At 55.2% G+C, this 24,376-nt stretch overlaps 1 protein-coding gene across 1 annotated transcript in view; it reads left to right on the top strand.

Moving 5' to 3' along the window:
• The window catches only part of ush2a (Usher syndrome 2A (autosomal recessive, mild)), a 504,211-nt gene that overhangs the window by 454,840 nt on the left and 24,995 nt on the right, over nucleotides 1-24,376 (top strand). The window contains exons 69-73 of the mRNA XM_055862864.1: nucleotides 3,755-3,982; nucleotides 4,235-4,570; nucleotides 5,203-6,213; nucleotides 6,441-6,610; nucleotides 8,676-9,000. Coding sequence (XP_055718839.1) covers nucleotides 3,755-3,982; nucleotides 4,235-4,570; nucleotides 5,203-6,213; nucleotides 6,441-6,610; nucleotides 8,676-9,000 — 2,070 coding nt within the window. The remainder of the gene's footprint in view (nucleotides 1-3,754; nucleotides 3,983-4,234; nucleotides 4,571-5,202; nucleotides 6,214-6,440; nucleotides 6,611-8,675; nucleotides 9,001-24,376) is intronic.

Genomic DNA, 24,376 nt, shown 5'->3' with positions numbered 1-24,376 from the left:
CTGTCTTTCCTCTCTTTGTGACAGGGGGATCATTAATCCTGTCTTCCCTCTCTCTTTGTGACAGGGGGATCATTAATCCTGTCTTCCCTCTCTCTATGACAGGTTTTACATTAATCCTGTCTTCCCTCTCTCTTTGTGACAGGTGGATCATTAATCCTGTCTTCCCTCTCTCCTTGTGACAGGTTATACATTAATCCTGTCTTCCCTCTATCTTTGTGACAGGGGGATCATTAATCCTGTCGTCCCTCTCTCTTTGTGACAGGGGGATCATTAATCCTGTCTTCCCTCTCTCTTTGTGACAGGGGGATCATTAATCCTGTCTTCCCTCTCTCTTTGTGACAGGGGGATCATTAATCCTGTCTTCCCTCTCTCTTTGTGACAGGTTATACATTAATCCTGTCTTTCCTCTCTCTTTGTGACAGAGGGATCATTAATCCTGTCATTCCTCTCTCTTTGTGACAGGGGGATCATTAATCCTGTCTTCCCTTTCTCTTTGTGACAGGTGGATCATTAATCCTGTCTTTCCTCTCTCTTTGTGACAGGGGGATCATTAATCCTGTCTTCCCTCTCTCTTTGTGACAGGGGGATCATTAATCCTGTCTTCCCTCTCTCTTTGTGACAGGTTATACATTAATCCTGTCTTTCCTCTCTCTTTGTGACAGAGGGATCATTAATCCTGTCATTCCTCTCTCTTTGTGACAGGGGGATCATTAATCCTGTCTTCCCTTTCTCTTTGTGACAGGTGGATCATTAATCCTGTCTTTCCTCTCTCTTTGTGACAGGGGGATCATTAATCCTGTCTTCCCTCTCTCTTTGTGACAGGGGGATCATTAATCCTGTCTTTCCTCTCTCTTTGTGACAGGGGGATCATTAATCCTGTCTTCCCTCTCTCTTTGTGACAGGGGATCATTAATCCTGTCTTTCCTCTCTCTTTGTGACAGGGGGATCATTAATCCTGTCTTCCCTCTCTCTTTGTGACAGGGGGATCATTAATCCTGTCTTCCCTCTTTCTTTGTGACAGGTGGATCATTAATCCTGTCTTCCCTCTCTCTTTGTGACAGGTTATACATTAATCCTGTCGTCCCTCTCTCTTTGTGACAGGTGGATCATTAATCCTGTCTTCCCTCTCTCTTTGTGACAGGGGGATCATTAATCCTGTCTTCCCTCTCTCTTTGTGACAGGGGGATCATTAATCCTGTCTTCCCTCTCTCTTTGTGACAGGGGGATCATTAATCCTGTCTTCCCTCTCTCTTTTTGACAGGGGGATCATTAATCCTGTCTTCCCTCTCTCTTTGTGACATTTATCCTGTCTTTCCTCTCTCTTTGTGACAGGGGGATCACTAATCCTGTCTTCCCTCTCTCTTTGTGACAGGGGGATCATTAAGCCTGTCTTCCCTCTCTCTTTGTGACATTAATCCTGTCTTCCCTCTCTCTTTGTGACAGGGGATCATTAATCCTGTCTTTCCTCTCTCTTTTTGACAGGGGGATCATTAATCCTGTCTTTCCTCTCTTTGTGACAGGGGGATCATTAATCCTGTCTTCCCTCTCTCTTTGTGACAGGGGGATCATTAATCCTGTCTTCCCTCTCTCTTTGTGACAGGGGGATCATTAATCCTGTCTTTCCTCTCTCTTTGTGACAGGGGGATCATTAATCCTGTCTTCCCTCTCTCTTTGTGACAGGGGGATCATTAATCCTGTCTTCCCTCTTTCTTTGTGACAGGTGGATCATTAATCCTGTCTTCCCTCTCTCTTTGTGACAGGTTATACATTAATCCTGTCGTCCCTCTCTCTTTGTGACAGGTGGATCATTAATCCTGTCTTCCCTCTCTCTTTGTGACAGGGGGATCATTAATCCTGTCTTCCCTCTCTCTTTGTGACAGGGGGATCATTAATCCTGTCTTCCCTCTCTCTTTGTGACAGGGGGATCATTAATCCTGTCTTCCCTCTCTCTTTTTGACAGGGGGATCATTAATCCTGTCTTCCCTCTCTCTTTGTGACATTTATCCTGTCTTTCCTCTCTCTTTGTGACAGGGGGATCACTAATCCTGTCTTCCCTCTCTCTTTGTGACAGGGGGATCATTAAGCCTGTCTTCCCTCTCTCTTTGTGACATTAATCCTGTCTTCCCTCTCTCTTTGTGACAGGGGATCATTAATCCTGTCTTTCCTCTCTCTTTTTGACAGGGGGATCATTAATCCTGTCTTTCCTCTCTTTGTGACAGGGGGATCATTAATCCTGTCTTCCCTCTCTCTTTGTGACAGGGGGATCATTAATCCTGTCTTCCCTCTCTCTTTGTGACAGGGGGATCATGAATCCTGTCTTCCCTCTCTCTTTGTGACAGGGGGATCATTAATCATGTCGTCCCTCTCTCTTTGTGACAGGGGGATCATTAATCCTGTCTTCCCTCTCTCCTTGTGACAGGTTATACATTAATCCTGTCTTCCCTCTCTCTTTGTGACAGGGGGATCATTAATCCTGTCGTCCCTCTCTCTTTGTGACAGGGGGATCATTAATCCTGTCTTCCCTTTCTCTTTGTGACAGGTGGATCATTAATCCTGTCTTCCCTGTCTCTTTGTGACAGGTGGATCATTAATCCTGTCTTCCATCTCTCTTTGTGACAGGTTATACATTAATCCTGTCTTCCCTCTCTCTTTGTGACAGGGGGATCATTAAGCCTGTCTTCCCTCTCTCTTTGTGACATTAATCCTGTCTTTCCTCTCTCTGTATGACAGTAATCCTGTTTGCTGGGAATTAAAACCCAGAACAAGTGAACAAACAGCAGAAAATCATCTATGTCATGTTGGTTTGGATGTGGTTCTGATAATGTGTGTGTTGAGGTTTTATTATGTTGTTAGTGATGGTGTCTCAGTGGTTCAGACACATTTATAGCAGAGACTATGGTTCACCTGAATCCCTTTGCACCAGGAGACTAACACACTGCGTTCTGCATTGGGACTAGGCTTTCATCATGGTACACACATACCCATACATACACACACACGCACCGAGGAGGCTGGTGGGAGGAGCTATAGGAGGACGGGCTCATTGTAATAATGGCTGGAATGGAATCAATGGAACGGAGTGAAACATGTTGTTTCCAGGTGTTTGGTACCGTTCCATTGATTACATTCCAACCATTACAATGAGCCCGTCCTCCTATACCTCCTTCCACCAGCCTCCTCTGGCACACATGCACACACACACACACACACACTCTCTCACACACATTCTCACACACACCCACATTCTGGAGCCTGAAATTGTACAAACACACACTTCCACATCCTTAGCACGCTTGGTGCCTGTCATAGCACAAACAGACCTTGATAATCAATTAGAAAATGGAGGCTGGCGTTGCAGCCTGCTCTGAGACTTGGCAGTGAGCTGTGTGTTGTCTCTGTGCAGTCGGATATTGCTGTGGTGTCCGTTTGATACCAGGGCTGTATTCAGGGGCTTTGTAGCTAACTCTCCCCTAAGAACCTGTGTGTGTCTTCCTACATGTCTGTCTCTCCCTCTCGGCTGGTCACTTGAGTGTGCTGTTAGTTCACGATGTAGCCTAGCGTGCATGTTGATGTCAGCCCCCGTGTCAAATCCATAAGCATGTTAGGTTTCTATTGTCTGGATTCTGGTATAATTCCCTCTGAATTCTGCTCTTTGTAAAGATCTCATGGGTTGGTTTTTGGAGTGAAATGATTGTTTGTATGATTCACTCACACTCTCTCTCCCTCTCTCTCCCCCTCTTTCTGCCCCTCACAGGGAAGTACTCTCCTGTCCAGTGTGTATGGCTTGGAGGCGTTCAGTGTGTACAGTGTGCGTGTGGAAGCAGTGAACGGGGCAGGCAGTGTATCCAGTCCCTGGGTCAGCATTAGAACCCTGGAGGCATCGCCTGCCGGCCTGGCTAACTTCAGTCTGGAGCAGAGAGAGCAGGGCCGGGCCCTTCTGTTAACCTGGGACACGCCTCATACACCCAACGGGGTTATCACGGTACACACAGAGACAGACACACACACACAACAGGGTTATCACAGTGCACAACCACACACACACACACACACACACACACACACACACACACACACACACACACACACACACACACACACACACACACACACACACACACACACACACACACACACACACACACACACACACAGAGAGACAAGTATCAAAGGGGTCATCACAGTAAACACACTCGCACACTGAACTCCCCATCTCTCTCTCTCTCTCCTCCAGAGTTATAACATCTACAGTGAGGGAAACCTGGAGTTCAGTGGTCTGTCTCGACAGTTCCTGTTCCGACGATTAGAACCCTTCTCCCTCTACTCTCTGGTTCTAGAGGCCTGTACCTCCGCAGGCTGCACCCGTACCCCCCCTCAGTCTGTTACTACGGCAGCAGCCCCCCCGGGCGCCCAGCCCGCCCCCATACCCAGCGCTATTGGCCCACACAGCGTAGAACTCACATGGAGCCTGCCCACTCATCCCAACGGACCAATAGGAGAGTACATCCTGCTGGGGCGGAGTCTGGATGATGGGAGGAAGGGGAACGACAAGGAAACAGCGAGGGCCAAGGTGTGTATCTTGATTATCTTTGCTTCTCTTTGGTAATACTTCTACCTTATACAGAAAAAGGCGGTATACTAAATATAACAAAAGAGATTTCATACAATACAATAATATATGCCATTTAGCAGACGCTTTTATCCAAAGCGACTTACAGTCATGTGTGCACACATTTTACGTATGGGTGGCCCTGAGAATTGACAGTAAAGTTTCACAGCAGCAGATAGTACTGTATCAGTGATATTTTGTCGACTTTTAAATGTTCTAATGATTAGTCAACAGTAGGGCTGGGACGATGACAGTATCACAATACTCATTAATATCGTGGCAGGGAAAAAACCTCAAGCGAATTTAACTTCTTTATGAAAACAGGCCTAATGTTGGAAACAAACACCATTATGATGTCATCCAGAGTCACATGTATTTATTTCCACGTTATAGTACACAATATTCAACATACAGCAGGTTTTTAAAGGACCAAAGAGTTTGGTCTGCTTTGTGTTTTCATTTTTGCCATAGAAAAAATATTGGGATACTGGTATAGTCTTACATCATCAGTGTTCATTTCATCCTTTGTCACAATCTTAACCTGTCTATTTCAGTTATATGATCATCATTAGCTGTGGATATTTTTCTGTCAGGTACTGTTCCGTGAGAGTTCCACCCAGGCTTCTAGTTTCTCCCACACTGTGACAGGGCTGTGGCCCTGGACCCAATATCAGTTCAGCATCCGCGTCCACAACCCCGCCGGACACGCAGACAGCCCCTGGGTTACCGTGACAACCAGACAGGCCCCCCCGCATGGCCTAACACCCCCCTCGGTTGTCCACGTGGAGGGGAACCCCTATGAGCTCCTGGTGTCATGGACCCCCCCACTGGAGAGTAACGGGGTGCTTCTGTCTTATAGGATCCAGAGAGACAACGTCAGTTTCTCCTTTAGTTTTGACCCCAGTGTTTTCAACTACACAGACGAGGACCTGTCTGCCTTCACCTCCTATAGATATGCTATTACAGCCTGTACTGCTGAGGGCTGTGTTACTAGTCCTGAAACACAGGTAAAGACACTGGAGGCTCCCCCCGCTGCAGTGGACTTTCCCACCATAACCAGCATCACAGCCGATAGTATCAACGTGTCCTGGACCGTTCCATTAATACAGAATGGGGAAGTGACGCAGTACATGCTGGAGGCCAACGGAAAGGAGGTTTACCGTGGGAGTGGCTTGTCTGTGGTGATGTCAGAGCTGCGGCCGCACACACACTACCGCCTCGTCCTATTGGCTTGTACCAACGGGGGTTGTACCCCCAGCACCCCTATCAATGCCCAAACCCTTGATGCCCCCCCTCGTGGTCTAAATCCCCCCTCCCTCAAAGTCACCGGCCCAGAGTCTCTCGAAATCATATGGGGCGCACCGAAGCTCCCCAACGGTATCATCACAGGTTATGAGCTCCGCCGGGATGGCCAGGTCATTTACGTCGGGATGGAAACGCGTTACCATGACTTCACGCTGTTGCCGAGCGTGGAGTACGGCTACAGCGTAACGGCCAACAACAGTCGGGGAGCGGTGACCAGCTCTGTGGCCAAGGCCAGGACTCACCCGTCAGCTCCCTCTGGTGTTGGGCCTCCCACACTGCAGCCTCTGGGGCCTCGGCAGGTCAGTAAGAGTAGTGGGAGTAGTACAATACATGTAAATACGCTAATCATATTTTTTCAGCACATTTCAAAGTGACAAATATTTCAGTGTTCAGAACGCCCTCCATTCCTAATACATGTTCATGTGTCTGAGATTCTACTGTCGTTTCAATTCTGACACTTCTACTCACATTGTTAATACTATTGTCAAAGGTATATGAGATGTGTAATGTTGTGCTTGTTGTGAAGCTGAGGGTGGACTGGGAGCCCCCAGCGAGACCTAACGGGGTGATCGTCAGCTACACGGTGTACCAGAGAGACCCGACCCTGCCCTCAACACACAGCTTCCTGTATGACCCAGAACACAGCGCCTTCTCCGGACGCTCAATCATACTGAAGCAGCTCACACCCTACCACAGGTCAGTCACTAACGAACCCCTGACCTCTAACCTCTAGCCACAGGTACGGAGAGTACGTGTGTGTGTGAGGGGGGGTAGAGAGCAACAGAGATGTTTTATTTTTATAAATCCTTTATTGACACTATTTAGCGACTGTGCAGACAGAACACAATCATGAGAGAGAGAGAGATACAGAGAGAGAGAGAGAGAGAGAGAGAGAGAGAGAGAGACAGAAAGAGAGATACAGAGAGAGATACAGAGAGAGAGATACAGAGAGAGAGAAATACAAAGAGAGAGAGAGATACAGAGAGAGAGAGAGATACAGAGAGAGAGCGATACAGAGAAATATAGAGATATAGAGTGACAAATTGAGACTCTGCATTCAGAATTGTGCATAAAATATCCTCTGTGTAAACGTAAAACACCAAATAATGCAGAATTAGGCCAATACCCACTAATTATCAAAATCCAGAAAAGAGACATTTCATTCTACAATCACCTAATGGGAAGTGATTCCCAAACTTCACACAGATCCACAAGGAATTTGAAAACAAACCCAATTTTGATGAACTCCCATATCTACTGGGTGAAATAACACAGTGTGACATTACAGCAACAAGATTTGTGACCTGTTGCCATAAAAAAAAGGGCAACCAGTGAAGAACAAACACCATTGTAAATACAACCCATATTTCTATTTATTTATTTTCCCCTTTGTACTTTAACTATTTGCACATTGTTACAACACTGTATGTAGACATAATATGACATTTGAAATGTCTTTATTCTTTTGGAACTTCTGTGAGTGTAATGTTTACTGTTCATTTTTATTGTTTATTTCACTTTTGTTTATTATCGACTTCACTTGCTTTGGCAATGTAAACATATGTTTCCCATGCCAATAAAGCCCTTAAATTGAATTGATTTGAATTGAGAGAGAGAGAGATACAGAGAGAGAGCAGTGAATGAGTAAATGAAGGAGAAAGATAAAGAAAGTTATGGAGAGAAGAAGGAAGGAGAGAAAGAGAGTGACAGACAATAGAGAGGGGCCCAAGGGACAGCATCCAGAGAGATGGATAGAGATGGAGGGAGGGAGCTAGGGAGGGAGAGAGGGATAGAGAGAGGGAGCTAGGGAGGGATATATATGGAGGGAGGGAGCTAGGGAGGGATAGAAATGGAGGGAGGGAGCTAGAGAGGGATAGAGATGGAGGGAGGGAGCTAGGGAGGGATAGAGATGGAGGGAGGGAGCTAGGGAGGGATAGAGATGGAGGGAGGGAGCTAGAGAGGGATAGAGATGGAGGGAGGGAGCTAGGGAGGGATAGAAATGGAGGGAGGGAGCTAGGGAGGGATATATATGGAGGGATGGAGCTAGAGAGGGATAGAGATGGAGGGAGGGAGCTAGGGAGGGATAGAAATGGAGGGAGGGCGCTAGGTAGGGATAGAGATGGAGGGAGGGAGTCAACCTTGAGGCAGTGGTCACGTCTCCATCTCTCCGTCCCTGTCCCAGACAAAGGCAGTCAGTCAGACTGTGTGTTCCTGGGTGAGTGTGTGTTTCTGTGTGTGTGGGGGGGTGTATGTTCCTGTGTGTATGTGTGGGGGGGTGGTATGTTCCTGTGAGGGTGTGTGTGTGTGTGTGTGTGTGTGTGTGTGTGTGTGTGTGTGTGTGTGTGTGTGTGTGTGTGTGTGTGTGTGTGTGTGTGTGTGTGTGTGTGTGTGTGTGTGTGTGTGTGTGTGTGTGTGTGTGTGTGTGTGTGTGTGTGTGTGTGTGTAAGGTACTGATAAGAGACAGATAATAAAAGCTCATTATCTTTATCATCTACAAATCACCACTTCTCCTCTCAGATGACCTCTCTATTCTACTCCTCTCTCTCTGTTGTACTTCTATCTCTCCCTCCCTCTGCCTCTCTTTCTCTCCATGTTTTCTTTCCCCCTTTCTCTCTCTTCTAAAGCACGGAAAAGACAGAATGACATTTAGGTAGAAATATGTGTAATATTGTAATAATGACAACATTGAGATATAAATCATACTGTATATGATATTAAGTGTGTGTTGACAGACCTGTGTGTATATCTGTGTGTCTATCAGGTACGAGGTGAGAGTGGAGGCGTGTACAGAGCTGGGCTGTGCCTCCAGTGACTGGGTCTCAGTGCTGACACTAGAGTCTCCTCCTACTGGCCAGTCCATACCGCTGCTGGAGCTACAGAGAGACGTCAGGGGCCTACAGACCGTCTTTCTGCTCTCTTGGCCCCCCCCGGCCCAGCCCAATGGTAGAGTCCTACACTATGAGGTCTATAGGAGACTGGGTCAGAACACTGAGGTTAGCGGGGGTGCAGCAGCGCTGGTGTATAGGAATGATTCCGCAACGTGTCGTGATGCCGGTCTCCTGCCCTACACTGACTACCAGTACCAGGTAGGTACATATTCTGGCTAACACAGGGGTGAGGAACCACAGTCTGCATTGTGTGTACGTTTTTGTTCCAGCCCACCACTATCACACTCACACCCCTCCCCCTTCCCTAACCCTACTCAGCCCCACTCAGACAGGTGTTGTAATGCTAGTCCATATTAATGTGGTAGTTTGCGTGTTGTCGCTAATTGACAGGCTACCCTTTAGAGCTCAATAACATTAGCATCCTGCCTGTCAGCCATGTTAGCCGAGGGCAGAGCCACGTTCTAATTGATTGAGTTTGCCTGATTGTTCCGTCTTATTTACCAGCCGTAATTTATGACAGGGGGAGTTGGGGCTGAGAGATGACAGGGGGGTGACAGAGCCATTAATCATTGGCAGGCAAGAGCAACCGTCATTACCATCCGGCCAATCGAATTAGCTGTTTACCCCCTCCCTCCCGGACACGGACATGTATCGGAAAGACCTTTTAAATGTCGGGTGTGGATCCCCAAGGGAGTTTGGGGGGGGGGGGGCTATATACGTGAGGAGATACACTAACCGGAGGTGAGAGAGATTGGGGGTGCTTCTAAAGTTTATGTTGTGTGATTGACTACTAGCCTATAGTGTTTAGGTAAGAACACTGTCTGTGGGTTATCCCCATTCATCACATGAGAGAGGAGACAGAGTAGGAAGGGACATTTCTCCCCAGCAACACAAGGAAGGACAAAGTCCCACCACAGTACAGAGGGAGATCAAATTAGTTTAATTGGCCCAGGTCATCATGTTTTATTGACAGGTTTATGCCAGCCTTTAATTAACGCCCACTTTCACCCAATTTACCCTCCGACCCTTGTCTCCACGATGATGATACCGTTCAGTCAGCCAACCCGAGAACTCGGACCGCGGCGGTGCGGCTCTGCTGACCAATCAGAGGGCTCAGAGCGAGTCCACGCAGCTTGGGTAGATTTTTGTTGCCATGGCCCCTAAAATGCAATTTTTTTCCCCTTTCTAATAACCTGAACTAGATATCTCAGTATGCACACGGTGTGGAAGCCATAAATTGTCTGTAACTCATACAAGACACACAGATATATCTCTAAATGCTAGACATCTCCTTTCTGTATCTAGGGAGAAATAGCCTAACGACGACACAGTGGCAGAGAAGTTGCTACATTCAAATCTGGTTGCATGATACTGTATGATATGTAAACAGTGTGAAAACACACTACACCGGTGAGAACTGTTGGATGCACGTTACACCACCTGTAACCTCGTCAAGAACCAGGCTTCGGCGGTATGACAACGTCAGACTACTCTACCTGTAGCCTCGTCAAGAACCAGGCTTCGGCGGTATGACAACGCCAGACTACTCTACCTGTAACCTCGTCAAGAACCAGGCTTCGGTGGTATGACAACGCCAGACTACTCTACCTGTAGCCTCGTCAAGAACCAGGCTTCGGCGGTATGACAACGCCAGACTACTCTACCTGTAACCTCGTCAAGAACCAGGCTTCGGCGGTATGACAACGCCAGACTACTCTACCTGTAACTAAAGAAAGTGGCCACAACACAGTGTGTCAAGTTTTGTATGTTAAGTTGTCGCAGAAACTTCATCCCCAAGTCAGACACACACACAAACACACAAATCCCCGCCACCACCCTCTTGACCTTTTCTCCATCTAGGTGACAGGATGACTTTTGGCTGACTCCCCTCCTCTCCTCTCTCCCCCCTGGACACTCAAGAACAGTGTGTGTGGGAATCTGAATGCGTGTGCTCCTCTACTCTCTCAGTCCGCCTGCATCTCCTCTCAGATCTATCATCCTGATTGATCACGGGGTAATTGGCTATTATTGAGGCTAATTTAACCCTCTCCGCCATCGCATCCATCTGCCACCTCCACTGATCCTGACAATCTACAAATGACTTACCCATGCAAATCTCCACCTGCCTGACCCTGAGCTGTGTTCCCCTGTAATTACACTAACACTGCCTGGGAAACAAGATTAGCCTGGTGTGTGTGGAAGGAGGACTATGGGGCGTGTGAGTGTGTGGGGGGACTATGGGGTGTGTGAGTGTGTGGGGGACTATGGTGCGTGTGAGTGTGTGGGGGACTATGGTGCGTGTGAGTGTGTGGGGGACTATGGTGCGTGTGAGTGTGTGGGGGACTATGGGGCGTGTGAGTGTGTGGGGGACTATGGGGCGTGTGAGTGTGTGTGGGGGGACTATTGGGCGAGTGAGTGTGTGTGGGGGGACTATGGGGCGTGTGAGTGTGTGTGGGGGGACTATGGGGCGTGTGAGTGTGTGTGGATGGACTATGGGGCGTGTGAGTGTGTGTGGGGGGACTATGGGGCGTGTGAGTGTGTGTGGGGGGACTATGGGGCGTGTGAGTGTGTGTGGGGGGACTATGGGGCGTGTGAGTGTGTGTGGGGGGACTATGGGGCGTGTGAGTGTGTGTGGGGACTATGGGGCGTGTGAGTGTGTGTGGGGGGACTATGGGGCTGGTGAGTGTGTGTGGGGGGTCTATGGGGCGTGAGTGTGTGGGGGGACTATGGGGCGTGTGAGTGTGTGGGGGGACTATGGGGCGTGTGAGTGTGTGGGGGGACTATGGGGCGTGTGAGTGTGTGTGGGGGGACTATGGGGCGTGTGAGTGAGGGGGGAACTATGGGGCGTGTGAGTGTGGGGGGGCTATGGGGCGTGTGAGTGAGGGGGGAACTATGGGGCGTGTGAGTGAGGGGGGAACTATGGGGCGTGTGAGTGAGGGGGAACTATGGGGTGTGTGAGTGAGGGGGAAATATGGGGTGTGTGAGTGAGGGGGAACTATGGGGCGTGTGAGTGAGGGGAGACTATGGAGCGTGTCAGTGAGGGGGACCTATGGGGCGTGTGAGTGTGTGGGGGACTATGGGGCGTGTGAGTGTGTGGGGGACTATGGGGCGTGTGAGTGTGGGGGGGGCCTATGGGGCGTGTGGGTGAGGGGGGACTATGGGGCGTGTGAGTGTGTGGGGGGACTATGGGGCGTGTGAGTGTGTGGGGGACTATGGGACGTGTGAGTGTGTGGGGGACTATGGGAAGTGTGAGTGTGTGGGGGACTATGGGGCGTGTGAGTGTGTGGGGGACTATGGGGCGTGTGAGTGTGTGGGGGACTATGGGGCGTGTGGGTGAGGGGGGACTATGGGGCGTGTGAGTGTGTGGGGGGACTATGGGGCGAGTGAGTGTGTGTGGGGGGACGATGGGGCGAGTGAGTGTGTGTGGGGGGACTATTGGGCGAGTGAGTGTGTGTGGGGTGACTATTGGGCGAGTGAGTGTGTGTGGGGGGACTATGGGGCGTGCGAGTGTGTGTGGGGGGACTATGGGGCGTGCGAGTGTGTGTGGGGGGACTATGGGGCGTGTGAGTGTGGGGGGGGACTATGGGGCGAGTGAGTGTGGGGGGGGGGACTATGGGGCGAGTGAGTGTGGGGGGGGGGGGACTATGGGGCGAGTGAGTGAGGGGGGAACTATGGGGCGTGTGAGTGAGGGGGGAACTATGGGGCGTGTGAGTGTGTGGGGGGACTATGGGGCGTGTGAGTGTGTGTGGGGGGACTATGGTGCGAGTGAGTGAGGGGGGAACTATGGGGCGAGTGAGTGTGTGGGGGACTATGGTGCGTGTGAGTGTGTGGGGGACTATGGGGCGTGTGAGTGTGTGGGGGGACTATGGGGCGTGTGAGTGTGTGGGGGACTATGGGGCGTGTGAGTGTGTGAGTTTGTGGGGGACTATGGGGCGTGTGAGTGTGTGGGGGACAATGGGGCGTGTGAGTGTGTGGGGGACTATGGTGCGTGTGAGTGGGGGGGGGGACTATGGGGCGAGTGAGTGAGGGGGGAACTATGGGGCGTGTGAGTGAGGGGGGAACTATGGGGCGTGTGAGTGTGTGGGGGGACTATGGGGCGTGTGAGTGTGTGTGGGGGGACTATGGTGCGAGTGAGTGAGGGGGGAACTATGGGGCGAGTGAGTGTGTGGGGGACTATGGTGCGTGTGAGTGTGTGGGGGACTATGGGGCGTGTGAGTGTGTGGGGGGACTATGGGGCGTGTGAGTGTGTGGGGGACTATGGGGTGTGTGAGTTTGTGGGGGACTATGGGGCGTGTGAGTGTGTGGGGGACAATGGGGCGTGTGAGTGTGTGGGGGACTATGGTGCGTGTGAGTGAGGGGGGACTATGGGGCAAGTGAGTGTGTGGGGGACTATGGGGCAAGTGAGATGGTGGGGACTATGGGGCGTGTGAGTGTGTGGGGGACTATGGGGCGTGTGAGTGTGTGTGGGGGGACTATGGTGCAAGTGAGTGTTTGTGGGGGGACTATGGGGCGAGTGAGTGTGTGTTGGGGGACTATGGGGCGTGTGAGTGTGTGAGTTTGTGGGGGACTATGGGGCGTGTGAGTGTGTGGGGGACAATGGGGCATGTGAGTGTGTGGGGGACTATGGTGCGTGTGAGTGAGGGGGGACTATGGGGCAAGTGAGTGTGTGGGGGACTATGGGGCAAGTGAGTTTGTGGGGACTATGGGGCGTGTGAGTGTGTGGGGGACTATGGGGCGTGTGAGTGTGTGTGGGGGGACTATGGTGCAAGTGAGTGTTTGTGGGGGGACTATGGGGCGAGTGAGTGTGTGTTGGGGGACTATTGGGCGAGTGAGTGTGTGGGGGAACTATGGGGCTTGTGAGTGAGGGGGGAACTATGGGGCGTGTGAGTGTGGGGGGGGCTATTGGGCGTGTGAGTGAGGGGGGGACTATGGGGCGTGTGAGTGAGGGGGGAACTATGGGGCGTGTGAGTGAGGGGGTAACTATGGGGCGTGTGAGTGTGTGGGGGACTATGGGTCGTGTGAGTGTGTGGGGGACTATGGGTCGTGTGAGTGTGTGGGGGACTATGGGTCATGTGAGTGTGGGGGGACTATGGGGCGTGTGAGTGTGTGGGGGGACTATGGGGCGTGTGAGTGAGGGGGGAACTATGGGGCGTGTGAGTGAGGGGGGGACTATGGGGCGTGTGAGTGTGTGGGGGGACTATGGGGCGTGTGAGTGAGGGGGGAACTATGGGGCGTGTGAGTGTGGGGGGGCTATGGGGCGTGTGAGTGAGGGGGGAACTATGGGGCGTGTGAGTGAGGGGGGAACTATGGGGCGTGTGAGTGAGGGGGAAACTATGGGGCGTGTGAGTGAGGGGGGTACTATGGGGCGTGTTAGTGAGGGGGACCTATGGGGTGTGTGAGTGAGGGGGAACTATGGGGTGTGTGAGTGAGGGGGCCCTATGGGGCGTGTGAGTGTGGGGGAACTATGGTGCGTGTGAGTGTGTGGGGGACTATGGTGCATGTGAGTGTGTGGGGGACTTTTGGGCGAGTGAATGTGGGCGGGGGCTATTGGGCGTGTGAGTGTGGGGGGACTATGGGGCGTGTGAGTGTGTGGGGGACTATGGGGCGTGTGAGTGTGTGGGGGACTATGGGGCGTGTGAGTGTGTGGGGGACTATGGTGCGTGTGAGTGAGGGGGACCTATGGGGTGTGTGAATGAATGTGTGGGGGACTATGGGGCGTGTGAGTGTGTGGGGGACTATGGGGCGAGTGAGTGTGTGGGGACTATGGGGCGTGTGAATGTGGGGGGACTATTGGGCGTGTGAGTGTGGGGGGACTATGGTGCGTGTGAGTGTGTGGGGGACTATGGGGCGTGTGAGTGTGTGGGGGATTATGGGGCGTGTGAGTGTGTGGGGGACTATGGTGCGTGTGAATGGATGTGTGGGGGACTATGGGGCGTGTGAGTGTGTGGGGGACTATGGGGCGTGTGAGTGAGGGGGGAACTATGCGGCGTGTCAGTGAGGGGGACCTATGGGGCGTGTGAGTGTGGGGGGACTATGGGGCGTGTGAGTGTGTGGGGGACTATGGGGCGTGTGAGTGTGTGGGGGACTATGGGGCGTGTGAGTGTGTGGGGGACTATGGTGCGTGTGAGTGTGTGGGGGACTATGGGGCGTGTGATTGTGTGTGGGGGGACTATGAGGCGTGTGAGTGTGTGTGGGGGGACTATGGGGCGTGTGAGTGTGTGGGGGACTATGGGGCGTGTGAGTGTGTGGGGGACTATGGGGCGTGTGAGTGTGTGGGGGACTATGGGGCGTGTGAGTGTGTGGGGGGGGACTATGGGGCTTGTGAGTGTGTGTGGGGGGACTATGGGGCGTGTGAGTGTGTGGGGGGACTATGGGGCGTGTGAGTGGGTGGGGGACTATGGGGCATGTGAGTGTGTGTGGGACTATGGGGCGTGTGAGTGTGTGGGGGACTATGGTGCGTGTGAGTGAGGGGGGACTATGGGGCGAGTGAGTGTGTTTGGGGGGACTATGGGGCAAGTGAGTGTGTGTTGGGGGGACTATTGGGTGTGTGAGTGTGTGGGGGGGGAGTATTGGGTGTGTGAGTGTGTGGGGGACTATGGTGCGTGTGAGTGTGTGGGGGACTATGGTGCGTGTGAGTGTGTGGGGGACTATGGGACGTGTGAGTGTGTGGGGGACTATGGGGCGTGTGAGTTTGTGGGGGACTATGGGGCGAGTGAGTGTGTGGGGACTATGGGGCGTGTGAATGTGGGGGGATTATGGGGCGTGTGAATGTGGGGGGACTATTGGGCGTGTGAATGTGGGGGGACTATGGTGCGTGTGAGTGTGTGGGGGACTATGGGGCGTGTGAGTGTGTGGGGGACTATGGGGCGTGTGAGTGTGTGGGGGACTATGGGGCGTGTGAGTGTGTGGGGGACTATGGGGCGTGTGAGTGTGTGTTGGAGGACTATGGGGCTTGTGAGTGTGTGTGGGGGGACTATGGGGCTTGTGAGTGTGTGTGGGGGGACTATGGGGCGTGTGAGTGTGTGGGGGGACTATGGGGCGTGTGAGTGTGTGGGGGACTATGGGGCGTGTGAGTGTGTGGGGGACTATGGGGCGTGTGAGTGTGTGGGGGGGGACTATGGGGCTTGTGAGTGAGGGGAGACTATGGTGCGTGTGAGTGTGTGGGGGACTATGGTGCGTGTGAGTGTGTGGGGGACTATGGGGCGAGTGAGTGTGTGGGGGACTATGGTGCGTGTGAGTGTGTGGGGGACTATGGGACGTGTGAGTGTGTGGGAGACTATGGGGCGTGTGAGTGTGTGGGGGACTATGGGGCGAGTGAGTGTGTGGGGGACTATGGGGCGTGTGAATGTGGGGGGACTATTGGGCGTGTGAATGTGGGGGGACTATGGTGCGTGTGAGTGTGTGGGGGACTATGGGGCGTGTGAGTGTGTGGGAGACTATGGGGCGTGTGGGGGACTATGGGGCGTGTGAATGTGGGGGGGGGACTATGGGGCGTGTGAGTGTGTGGGGGAATATGGGGCGTGTGAGTGTGTGTGGGGGGACTATGGGGCGTGTGAGTGTGTGTGGGGGGACTATGGTGCGTGTGAGTGTGTGGGGGACTATGGGGCGTGTGAGTGTGTGGGGGACTATGGGGCGTGTGAGTGTGGGGGGACTATTGGGCGTGTGAGTGTGGGGGGACTATGGTGCGTGTGAGTGTGTGGGGGACTATGGGGCGTGTGAGTGTGTGGGGGACTATGGGGCGTGTGAGTGTGTGGGGGACTATGGGGCGTGTGAATGTGGGGGGGGATATGGGGCGTGTGAGTGTGTGGGGGAATATGGGGCGAGTGAGTGTGTGTGGGGGGACTATGGGGCGAGTGAGTGTGTGTTGGGGGGACTATTGGGTGTGTGAGTGTGTGGGGGGGACTATGGGGCGTGTGAATGTGTGTGGGGGGACTATGGGGCGTGTGAGTGTGTGTGGGGGGACTATGGGGCGTGTGAGTGTGTGTGGGGGGACTATGGGGAGTGTGAGTGTGTGTGGGGGGACTATGGGGCGTGTGAGTGTGTGTGGGGGGACTATGGGGCGTGTGAGTGAGGGGAGACTATGGGGCGTGTGAGTGAGGGGAGACTATGGTGCGTGTGAGTGTGTGGGGGACTATGGTGCGTGTGAGTGTGTGGGGGACTATGGGGCGAGTGAGTGTGTGGGGGACTATGGGGCGAGTGAGTGTGTGGGGACTATGGGGCGTGTGAATGTGGGGGGACTATTGGGCGTGTGAGTGTGGGGGGACTATGGTGCGTGTGAGTGTGTGGGGGACTATGGGGCGTGTGAGTGTGTGGGGGACTATGGGGCGTGTGAGTGTGTGGGGGACTATGGGGCGTGTGAATGTGGGGGGGGACTATGGGGCGTGTGAGTGTGTGGGGGAATATGGGGCGAGTGAGTGTGTGTGGGGGGACTATTGGGCGTGTGAGTGTGTGTGGGGGGACTATGGGGCGTGTGAGTGTGTGTGGGGGGACTATGGGGCGTGTGAGTGTGTGTGGGGGGACTATGGGGCGTGTGAGTGTGTGGGGGGGGACTATGGGGCGTGTGAGTGTGTGGGGGGACTATGGGGCGTGTGAGTGAGGGGGGAACTATGGGGCGTGTGAGTGAGGGGGAACTATGGGGTGTGTGAGTGAGGGGAGACTATGGGGCGTGTCAGTGAGGGGGACCTATGGGGCGTGTGAGTGTGGGGGGACTATGGGGCGTGTGAGTGTGTGGGGGACTATGGGGCGTGTGAGTGTGTGGGGGACTATGGGGCGTGTGAGTGTGTGGGGGACTATGGTGCGTGTGAGTGTGTGGGGGACTATGGGGCGTGTGATTGTGTGTGGGGGGACTATGAGGCGTGTGAGTGTGTGTGGGGGGACGATGGGGCGTGTGAGTGTGTGGGGGACTATGGTGCGTGTGAGTGTGTGGGGGACTATGGGGCGTGTGAGTGTGTGGGGGGGGACTATGGGGCTTGTGAGTGTGTGTGGGGGGACTATGGGGCGTGTGAGTGTGTGGGGGGACTATGGGGCGTGTGAATGTGTGGGGGACTATGGGGCATGTGAGTGTGTGTGGGACTATGGGGCGTGTGAGTGTGTGGGGGACTATGGTGCGTGTGAGTGAGGGGGGAATATGGGGCGAGTGAGTGTGTGTGGGGGGACTATGGGGCGAGTGAGTGTGTTTGGGGGGACTATGGTGCAAGTGAGTGTGTGTTGGGGGGACTATTGGGTGTGTGAGTGTGTGGGGGGGAGTATTGGGTGTGTGAGTGTGTGGGGGACTATGGTGCGTGTGAGTGTGTGGGGGACTATGGTGCGTGTGAGTGTGTGGGGGACTATGGGACGTGTGAGTGTGTGGGGGACTATGGGGCGTGTGAGTGTGTGGGGCACTATGGGGCGAGTGAGTGTGTGGGGACTATGGGGCGTGTGAGTGTGGGGGGACTATTGGGCGTGTGAATGTGGGGAGACTATGGTGCGTGTGAGTGTGTGGGGGACTATGGGGCGTGTGAGTGTGTGGGGGACTATGGGGCGTGTGAGTGTGTGGGGGACTATGGGGCGTGTGAGTGTGTGGGGGACTATGGGGCGTGTGAGTGTGTGTGGGAGGACCATGGGGCTTGTGAGTGTGTGTGGGGGGACTATGGGGCTTGTGAGTGTGTGTGGGGGGACTATTGGGCGTGTGAGTGTGTGGGGGGACTATGGGGCGTGTGAGTGTGTGGGGGACTATGGGGCGTGTGAGTGTGTGGGGGACTATGGGGCGTGTGAGTGTGTGTGGGGGGACTATGGGGCTTGTGAGTGTGTGTGGGGGGACTATGGGGCGTGTGAGTGTGTGGGGGGACTATGGGGCGTGTGAGTGTGTGGGGGACTATGGGGCGTGTGATTGTGTGTGGGGGGACTATGGGGCGTGTGAGTGTGTGTGGGGGGACTATGGGGCGTGTGAGTGTGTGGGGGACTATGGTGCGTGTCAGTGTGTGGGGGGACTATGGGGCTTGTGAGTGTGTGTGGGGGGACTATGGGGCTTGTGAGTGTGTGTGGGGGGACTATGGGGCGTGTGAGTGTGTGGGGGACTATGGGGCATGTGAGTGTGTGGGGGACTATGGGGCGTGTGAGTGTGTGGGGGACTATGGGGCGTGTGAGTGTGTGGGGGACTATGGGGCGTGTGAGTGAGGGGGGACTATGGGGCGAGTGAGTGTGTGTGGGGGGACTATGGGGCGAGTGAGTGTGTGTGGGGGGACTATGGGGCAAGTGAGTGTGTGTTGGGGGGACTATTGGGTGTGTGAGTGTGTGGGGGGGACTATTGCGTGTGTGAGTGTGTGGGGGACTATGGTGCGTGTGAGTGTGTGGGGGACTATGGTGCGTGTGAGTGTGTGGGGGACTATGGGACGTGTGAGTGTGTGGGGGACTATGGGGCGTGTGAGTGTGTGGGGGACTATGGGGTGAGTGAGTGTGTGGGGACTATGGGGCGTGTGAATGTGGGGGGACTATTGGGCGTGTGAGTGTGGGGGGACTATGGTGCGTGTGAGTGTGTGGGGGACTATGGGGCGTGTGAGTGTGTGGGGGACTATGGGGCGTGTGAGTGTGTGGGGGACTATGGGGCGTGTGAATGTGGGGGGGGACTATGGGGCGTGTGAGTGTGTGGGGGAATATGGGGCGAGTGAGTGTGTGTGGGGGGACTATTGGGCGTGTGAGTGTGTGTGGGGGGACTATGGTGCGTGTGAGTGTGTGGGGGACTATGGGGCGTGTGAGTGTGTGGGGGACTATGGGGCGTGTGAGTGTGTGGGGGACTATGGGGCGTGTGAGTGTGTGGGGGACTATGGGGCGTGTGAATGTGGGGGGGGACTATGGGGCGTGTGAATGTGGGGGGGGACTATGGGGCGTGTGAGTGTGTGGGGGAATATGGGGCGAGTGAGTGTGTGTGGGGGGACTATTGGGCGTGTGAGTGTGTGGGGGGACTATGGGGCGTGTGAGTGTGTGGGGGAGTATGGGGCGTGTGAGTGTGTGTGGGGACTATGGGGCGTGTGAGTGTGGGGGGGGGACTATGGGGCGTGTGAGTGTGTGGGGGAATATGGGGCGAGTGAGTGTGTGTGGGGGGACTATTGGGCGTGTGAGTGTGTGTGGGGGGACTATGGTGCGTGTGAGTGTGTGGGGGACTATGGGGCGTGTGAGTGTGTGGGGGACTATGGGGCGTGTGAGTGTGTGGGGGACTATGGGGCGTGTGAGTGTGTGGGGGACTATGGGGCGTGTGAATGTGGGGGGGGACTATGGGGCGTGTGAATGTGGGGGGGGACTATGGGGCGTGTGAGTGTGTGGGGGAATATGGGGCGAGTGAGTGTGTGTGGGGGGACTATTGGGCGTGTGAGTGTGTGTGGGGGGACTATGGGGCGTGTGAGTGTGTGGGGGAGTATGGGGCGTGTGAGTGTGTGTGGGGACTATGGGGCGTGTGAGTGTGTGGGGGACTATGGTGCGTGTGAGTGTGTGGGGGACTATGGGGCGTGTGATTGTGTGTGGGGGGACTATGAGGCGTGTGAGTGTGTGTGGGGGGACTATGGGGCGTGTGAGTGTGTGGGGGACTATGGTGCGTGTGAGTGTGTGGGGGACTATGGGGCGTGTGAGTGTGTGGGGGACTATGGGGCTTGTGAGTGTGTGAGGGGGACTATGGGGCTTGTGAGTGTGTGTGGGGGGACTATGGGGCGTGTGAGTGTGTGGGGGGACTATGGGGCGTGTGAATGTGTGGGGGACTATGGGGCATGTGAGTGTGTGTGGGACTATGGGGCGTGTGAGTGTGTGGGGGACTATGGTGCGTGTGAGTGAGGGGGGACTATGGGGCGAGTGAGTGTGTGTGGGGGGACTATGGGGCGAGTGAGTGTGTTTGGGGGGACTATGGGGCAAGTGAGTGTGTGTTGGGGGGACTATTGGGTGTGTGAGTGTGTGGGGGGAGTATTGGGTGTGTGAGTGTGTGGGGGACTATGGTGCGTGTGAGTGTGTGGGGGACTATGGGGCGTGTGAGTGTGTGGGGGACTATGGGACGTGTGAATGTGGGGGGACTATGGTGCGTGTGAGTGTGTGGGGGACTATGGGGCGTGTGAGTGTGTGGGGGACTATGGGGCGTGTGAGTGTGTGGGGGACTATGGGGCGTGTGAGTGTGTGGGGGACTATGGGGCGTGTGAGTGTGTGTGGGAGGACAATGGGGCTTGTGAGTGTGTGTGGGGGGACTATGGGGCGTGTGAGTGTGTGGGGGGACTATGGGGCGTGTGAGTGTGTGGGGGACTATGGGGCGTGTGAGTGTGTGGGGGACTATGGGGCGTGTGAGTGTGTGTGGGGGGACTATGGGGCTTGTGAGTGTGTGTGGGGGGACTATGGGGAGTGTGAGTGTGTGGGGGGACTATGGGGCGTGTGAGTGTGTGGGGGACTATGGGGCGTGTGATTGTGTGTGGGGGGACTATGGGGCGTTTGAGTGTGTGTGGGGGGACTATGGGGCGTGTGAGTGTGTGGGGGACTATGGTGCGTGTCAGTGTGTGGGGGGACTATGGGGCTTGTGAATGTGGGGGGACTATGGGGCGTGTGAATGTGGGGGGACTATTGGGCGTGTGAGTGTGGGGGGACTATGGTGCGTGTGAGTGTGTGGGGGACTATGGGGCGTGTGAGTGTGTGGGGGACTATGGGGCGTGTGAGTGTGTGGGGGACTATGGGGCGTGTGAATGTGGGGGGGGGACTATGGGGCGTGTGAGTGTGTGGGGGAATATGGGGCGAGTGAGTGTGTGTGGGGGGACTATTGGACGTGTGAGTGTGTGTGGGGGGACTATGGTGCGTGTGAGTGTGTGGGGGACTATGGGGCGTGTGAGTGTGTGGGGGACTATGGGGCGTGTGAGTGTGGGGGGACTATTGGGCGTGTGAGTGTGGGGGACCTATGGGGCGTGTGAGTGTGGGGGGACTATGGGGCGTGTGAGTGTGTGGGGGACTATGGGGCGTGTGAGTGTGTGGGGGACTATGGGGCGTGTGAATGTGGGGGGGGACTATGGGGCGTGTGAATGTGGGGGGGGACTATGGGGCGTGTGAGTGTGTGGGGGAATATGGGGCGAGTGAGTGTGTGTGGGGGGACTATTGGGCGTGTGAGTGTGTGTGGGGGGACTATGGGGCGTGTGAGTGTGTGGGGGAGTATGGGGCGTGTGAGTGTGTGGGGGACTATGGGGCGAGTGAGTGTGTGGGGGACTATGGGGCGAGTGAGTGTGTGGGGACTATGGGGCGTGTGAATGTGGGGGGACTATTGGGCGTGTGAGTGTGGGGGGACTATGGTGCGTGTGAGTGTGTGGGGGACTATGGGGCGTGTGAGTGTGTGGGGGACTATGGGGCGTGTGAATGTGGGGGGGGACTATGGGGCGTGTGAGTGTGTGGGGGAATATGGGGCGAGTGAGTGTGTGTGGGGGGACTATTGGGCGTGTGAGTGTGTGTGGGGGGACTATGGGGCGTGTGAGTGTGTGTGGGGGGACTATGGGGCGTGTGAGTGTGTGTGGGGGGACTATGGGGCGTGTGAGTGTGTGGGGGGGGACTATGGGGCGTGTGAGTGTGTGGGGGGACTATGGGGCGTGTGAGTGAGGGGGGAACTATGGGGCGTGTGAGTGAGGGGGAACTATGGGGTGTGTGAGTGAGGGGAGACTATGGGGCGTGTCAGTGAGGGGGACCTATGGGGCGTGTGAGTGTGGGGGGACTATGGGGCGTGTGAGTGTGTGGGGGACTATGGGGCGTGTGAGTGTGTGGGGGACTATGGGGCGTGTGAGTGTGTGGGGGACTATGGTGCGTGTGAGTGTGTGGGGGACTATGGGGCGTGTGATTGTGTGTGGGGGGACTATGAGGCGTGTGAGTGTGTGTGGGGGGACGATGGGGCGTGTGAGTGTGTGGGGGACTATGGTGCGTGTGAGTGTGTGGGGGACTATGGGGCGTGTGAGTGTGTGGGGGACTATGGGGCGTGTGAGTGTGTGGGGGGGGACTATGGGGCTTGTGAGTGTGTGTGGGGGGACTATGGGGCGTGTGAGTGTGTGGGGGGACTATGGGGCGTGTGAATGTGTGGGGGACTATGGGGCATGTGAGTGTGTGTGGGACTATGGGGCGTGTGAGTGTGTGGGGGACTATGGTGCGTGTGAGTGAGGGGGGACTATGGGGCGAGTGAGTGTGTGTGGGGGGACTATGGGGCGAGTGAGTGTGTGTGGGGGGACTATGGGGCGAGTGAGTGTGTTTGGGGGGACTATGGGGCAAGTGAGTGTGTGTTGGGGGGACTATTGGGTGTGTGAGTGTGTGGGGGGGAGTATTGGGTGTGTGAGTGTGTGGGGGACTATGGTGCGTGTGAGTGTGTGGGGGACTATGGTGCGTGTGAGTGTGTGGGGGACTATGGGACGTGTGAGTGTGTGGGGGACCATGGGGCGTGTGAATGTGGGGGGGGACTATGGGGCGTGTGAATGTGGGGGGGGACTATGGGGCGTGTGAGTGTGTGGGGGAATATGGGGCGAGTGAGTGTGTGTGGGGGGACTATTGGGCGTGTGAGTGTGTGTGGGGGGACTATGGGGCGTGTGAGTGTGTGGGGGAGTATGGGGCGTGTGAGTGTGTGTGGGGACTATGGGGCGTGTGAGTGTGTGGGGGACTATGGTGCGTGTGAGTGTGTGGGGGACTATGGGGCGTGTGATTGTGTGTGGGGGGACTATGAGGCGTGTGAGTGTGTGTGGGGGGACTATGGGGCGTGTGAGTGTGTGGGGGACTATGGTGCGTGTGAGTGTGTGGGGGACTATGGGGCGTGTGAGTGTGTGGGGGACTATGGGGCGTGTGAGTGTGTGGGGGGGACTATGGGGCTTGTGAGTGTGTGTGGGGGGACTATGGGGCGTGTGAGTGTGTGGGGGGACTATGGGGCGTGTGAATGTGTGGGGGACTATGGGGCATGTGAGTGTGTGTGGGACTATGGGGCGTGTGAGTGTGTGGGGGACTATGGTGCGTGTGAGTGAGGGGGGACTATGGGGCGAGTGAGTGTGTGTGGGGGGACTATGGGGCGAGTGAGTGTGTTTGGGGGGACTATGGGGCAAGTGAGTGTGTGTTGGGGGGACTATTGGGTGTGTGAGTGTGTGGGGGGAGTATTGGGTGTGTGAGTGTGTGGGGGACTATGGTGCGTGTGAGTGTGTGGGGGACTATGGTGCGTGTGAGTGTGTGGGGGACTATGGGACGTGTGAGTGTGTGGGGGACTATGGGGCGTGTGAGTGTGTGGGGCACTATGGGGCGAGTGAGTGTGTGGGGACTATGGGGCGTGTGAGTGTGGGGGGACTATTGGGCGTGTGAATGTGGGGGGACTATGGTGCGTGTGAGTTTGTGGGGGACTATGGGGCGTGTGAGTGTGTGGGGGACTATGGGGCGTGTGAGTGTGTGGGGGACTATGGGGCGTGTGAGTGTGTGGGGGACTATGGGGCGTGTGAGTGTGTGTGGGAGGACTATGGGGCTTGTGAGTGTGTGTGGGGGGACTATGGGGCTTGTGAGTGTGTGTGGGGGGACTATGGGGCGTGTGAGTGTGTGGGGGGACTATGGGGCGTGTGAGTGTGTGGGGGACTATGGG

This window comes from Salvelinus fontinalis, chromosome 15, assembly GCF_029448725.1.
Source record: "Salvelinus fontinalis isolate EN_2023a chromosome 15, ASM2944872v1, whole genome shotgun sequence".
In the NCBI taxonomy this organism is placed as follows: Eukaryota; Metazoa; Chordata; class Actinopteri; order Salmoniformes; family Salmonidae; genus Salvelinus; species Salvelinus fontinalis.
Note: the sequence above shows the minus strand (reverse complement) of the source record. Positions and strands in the feature narration are given on the sequence as shown.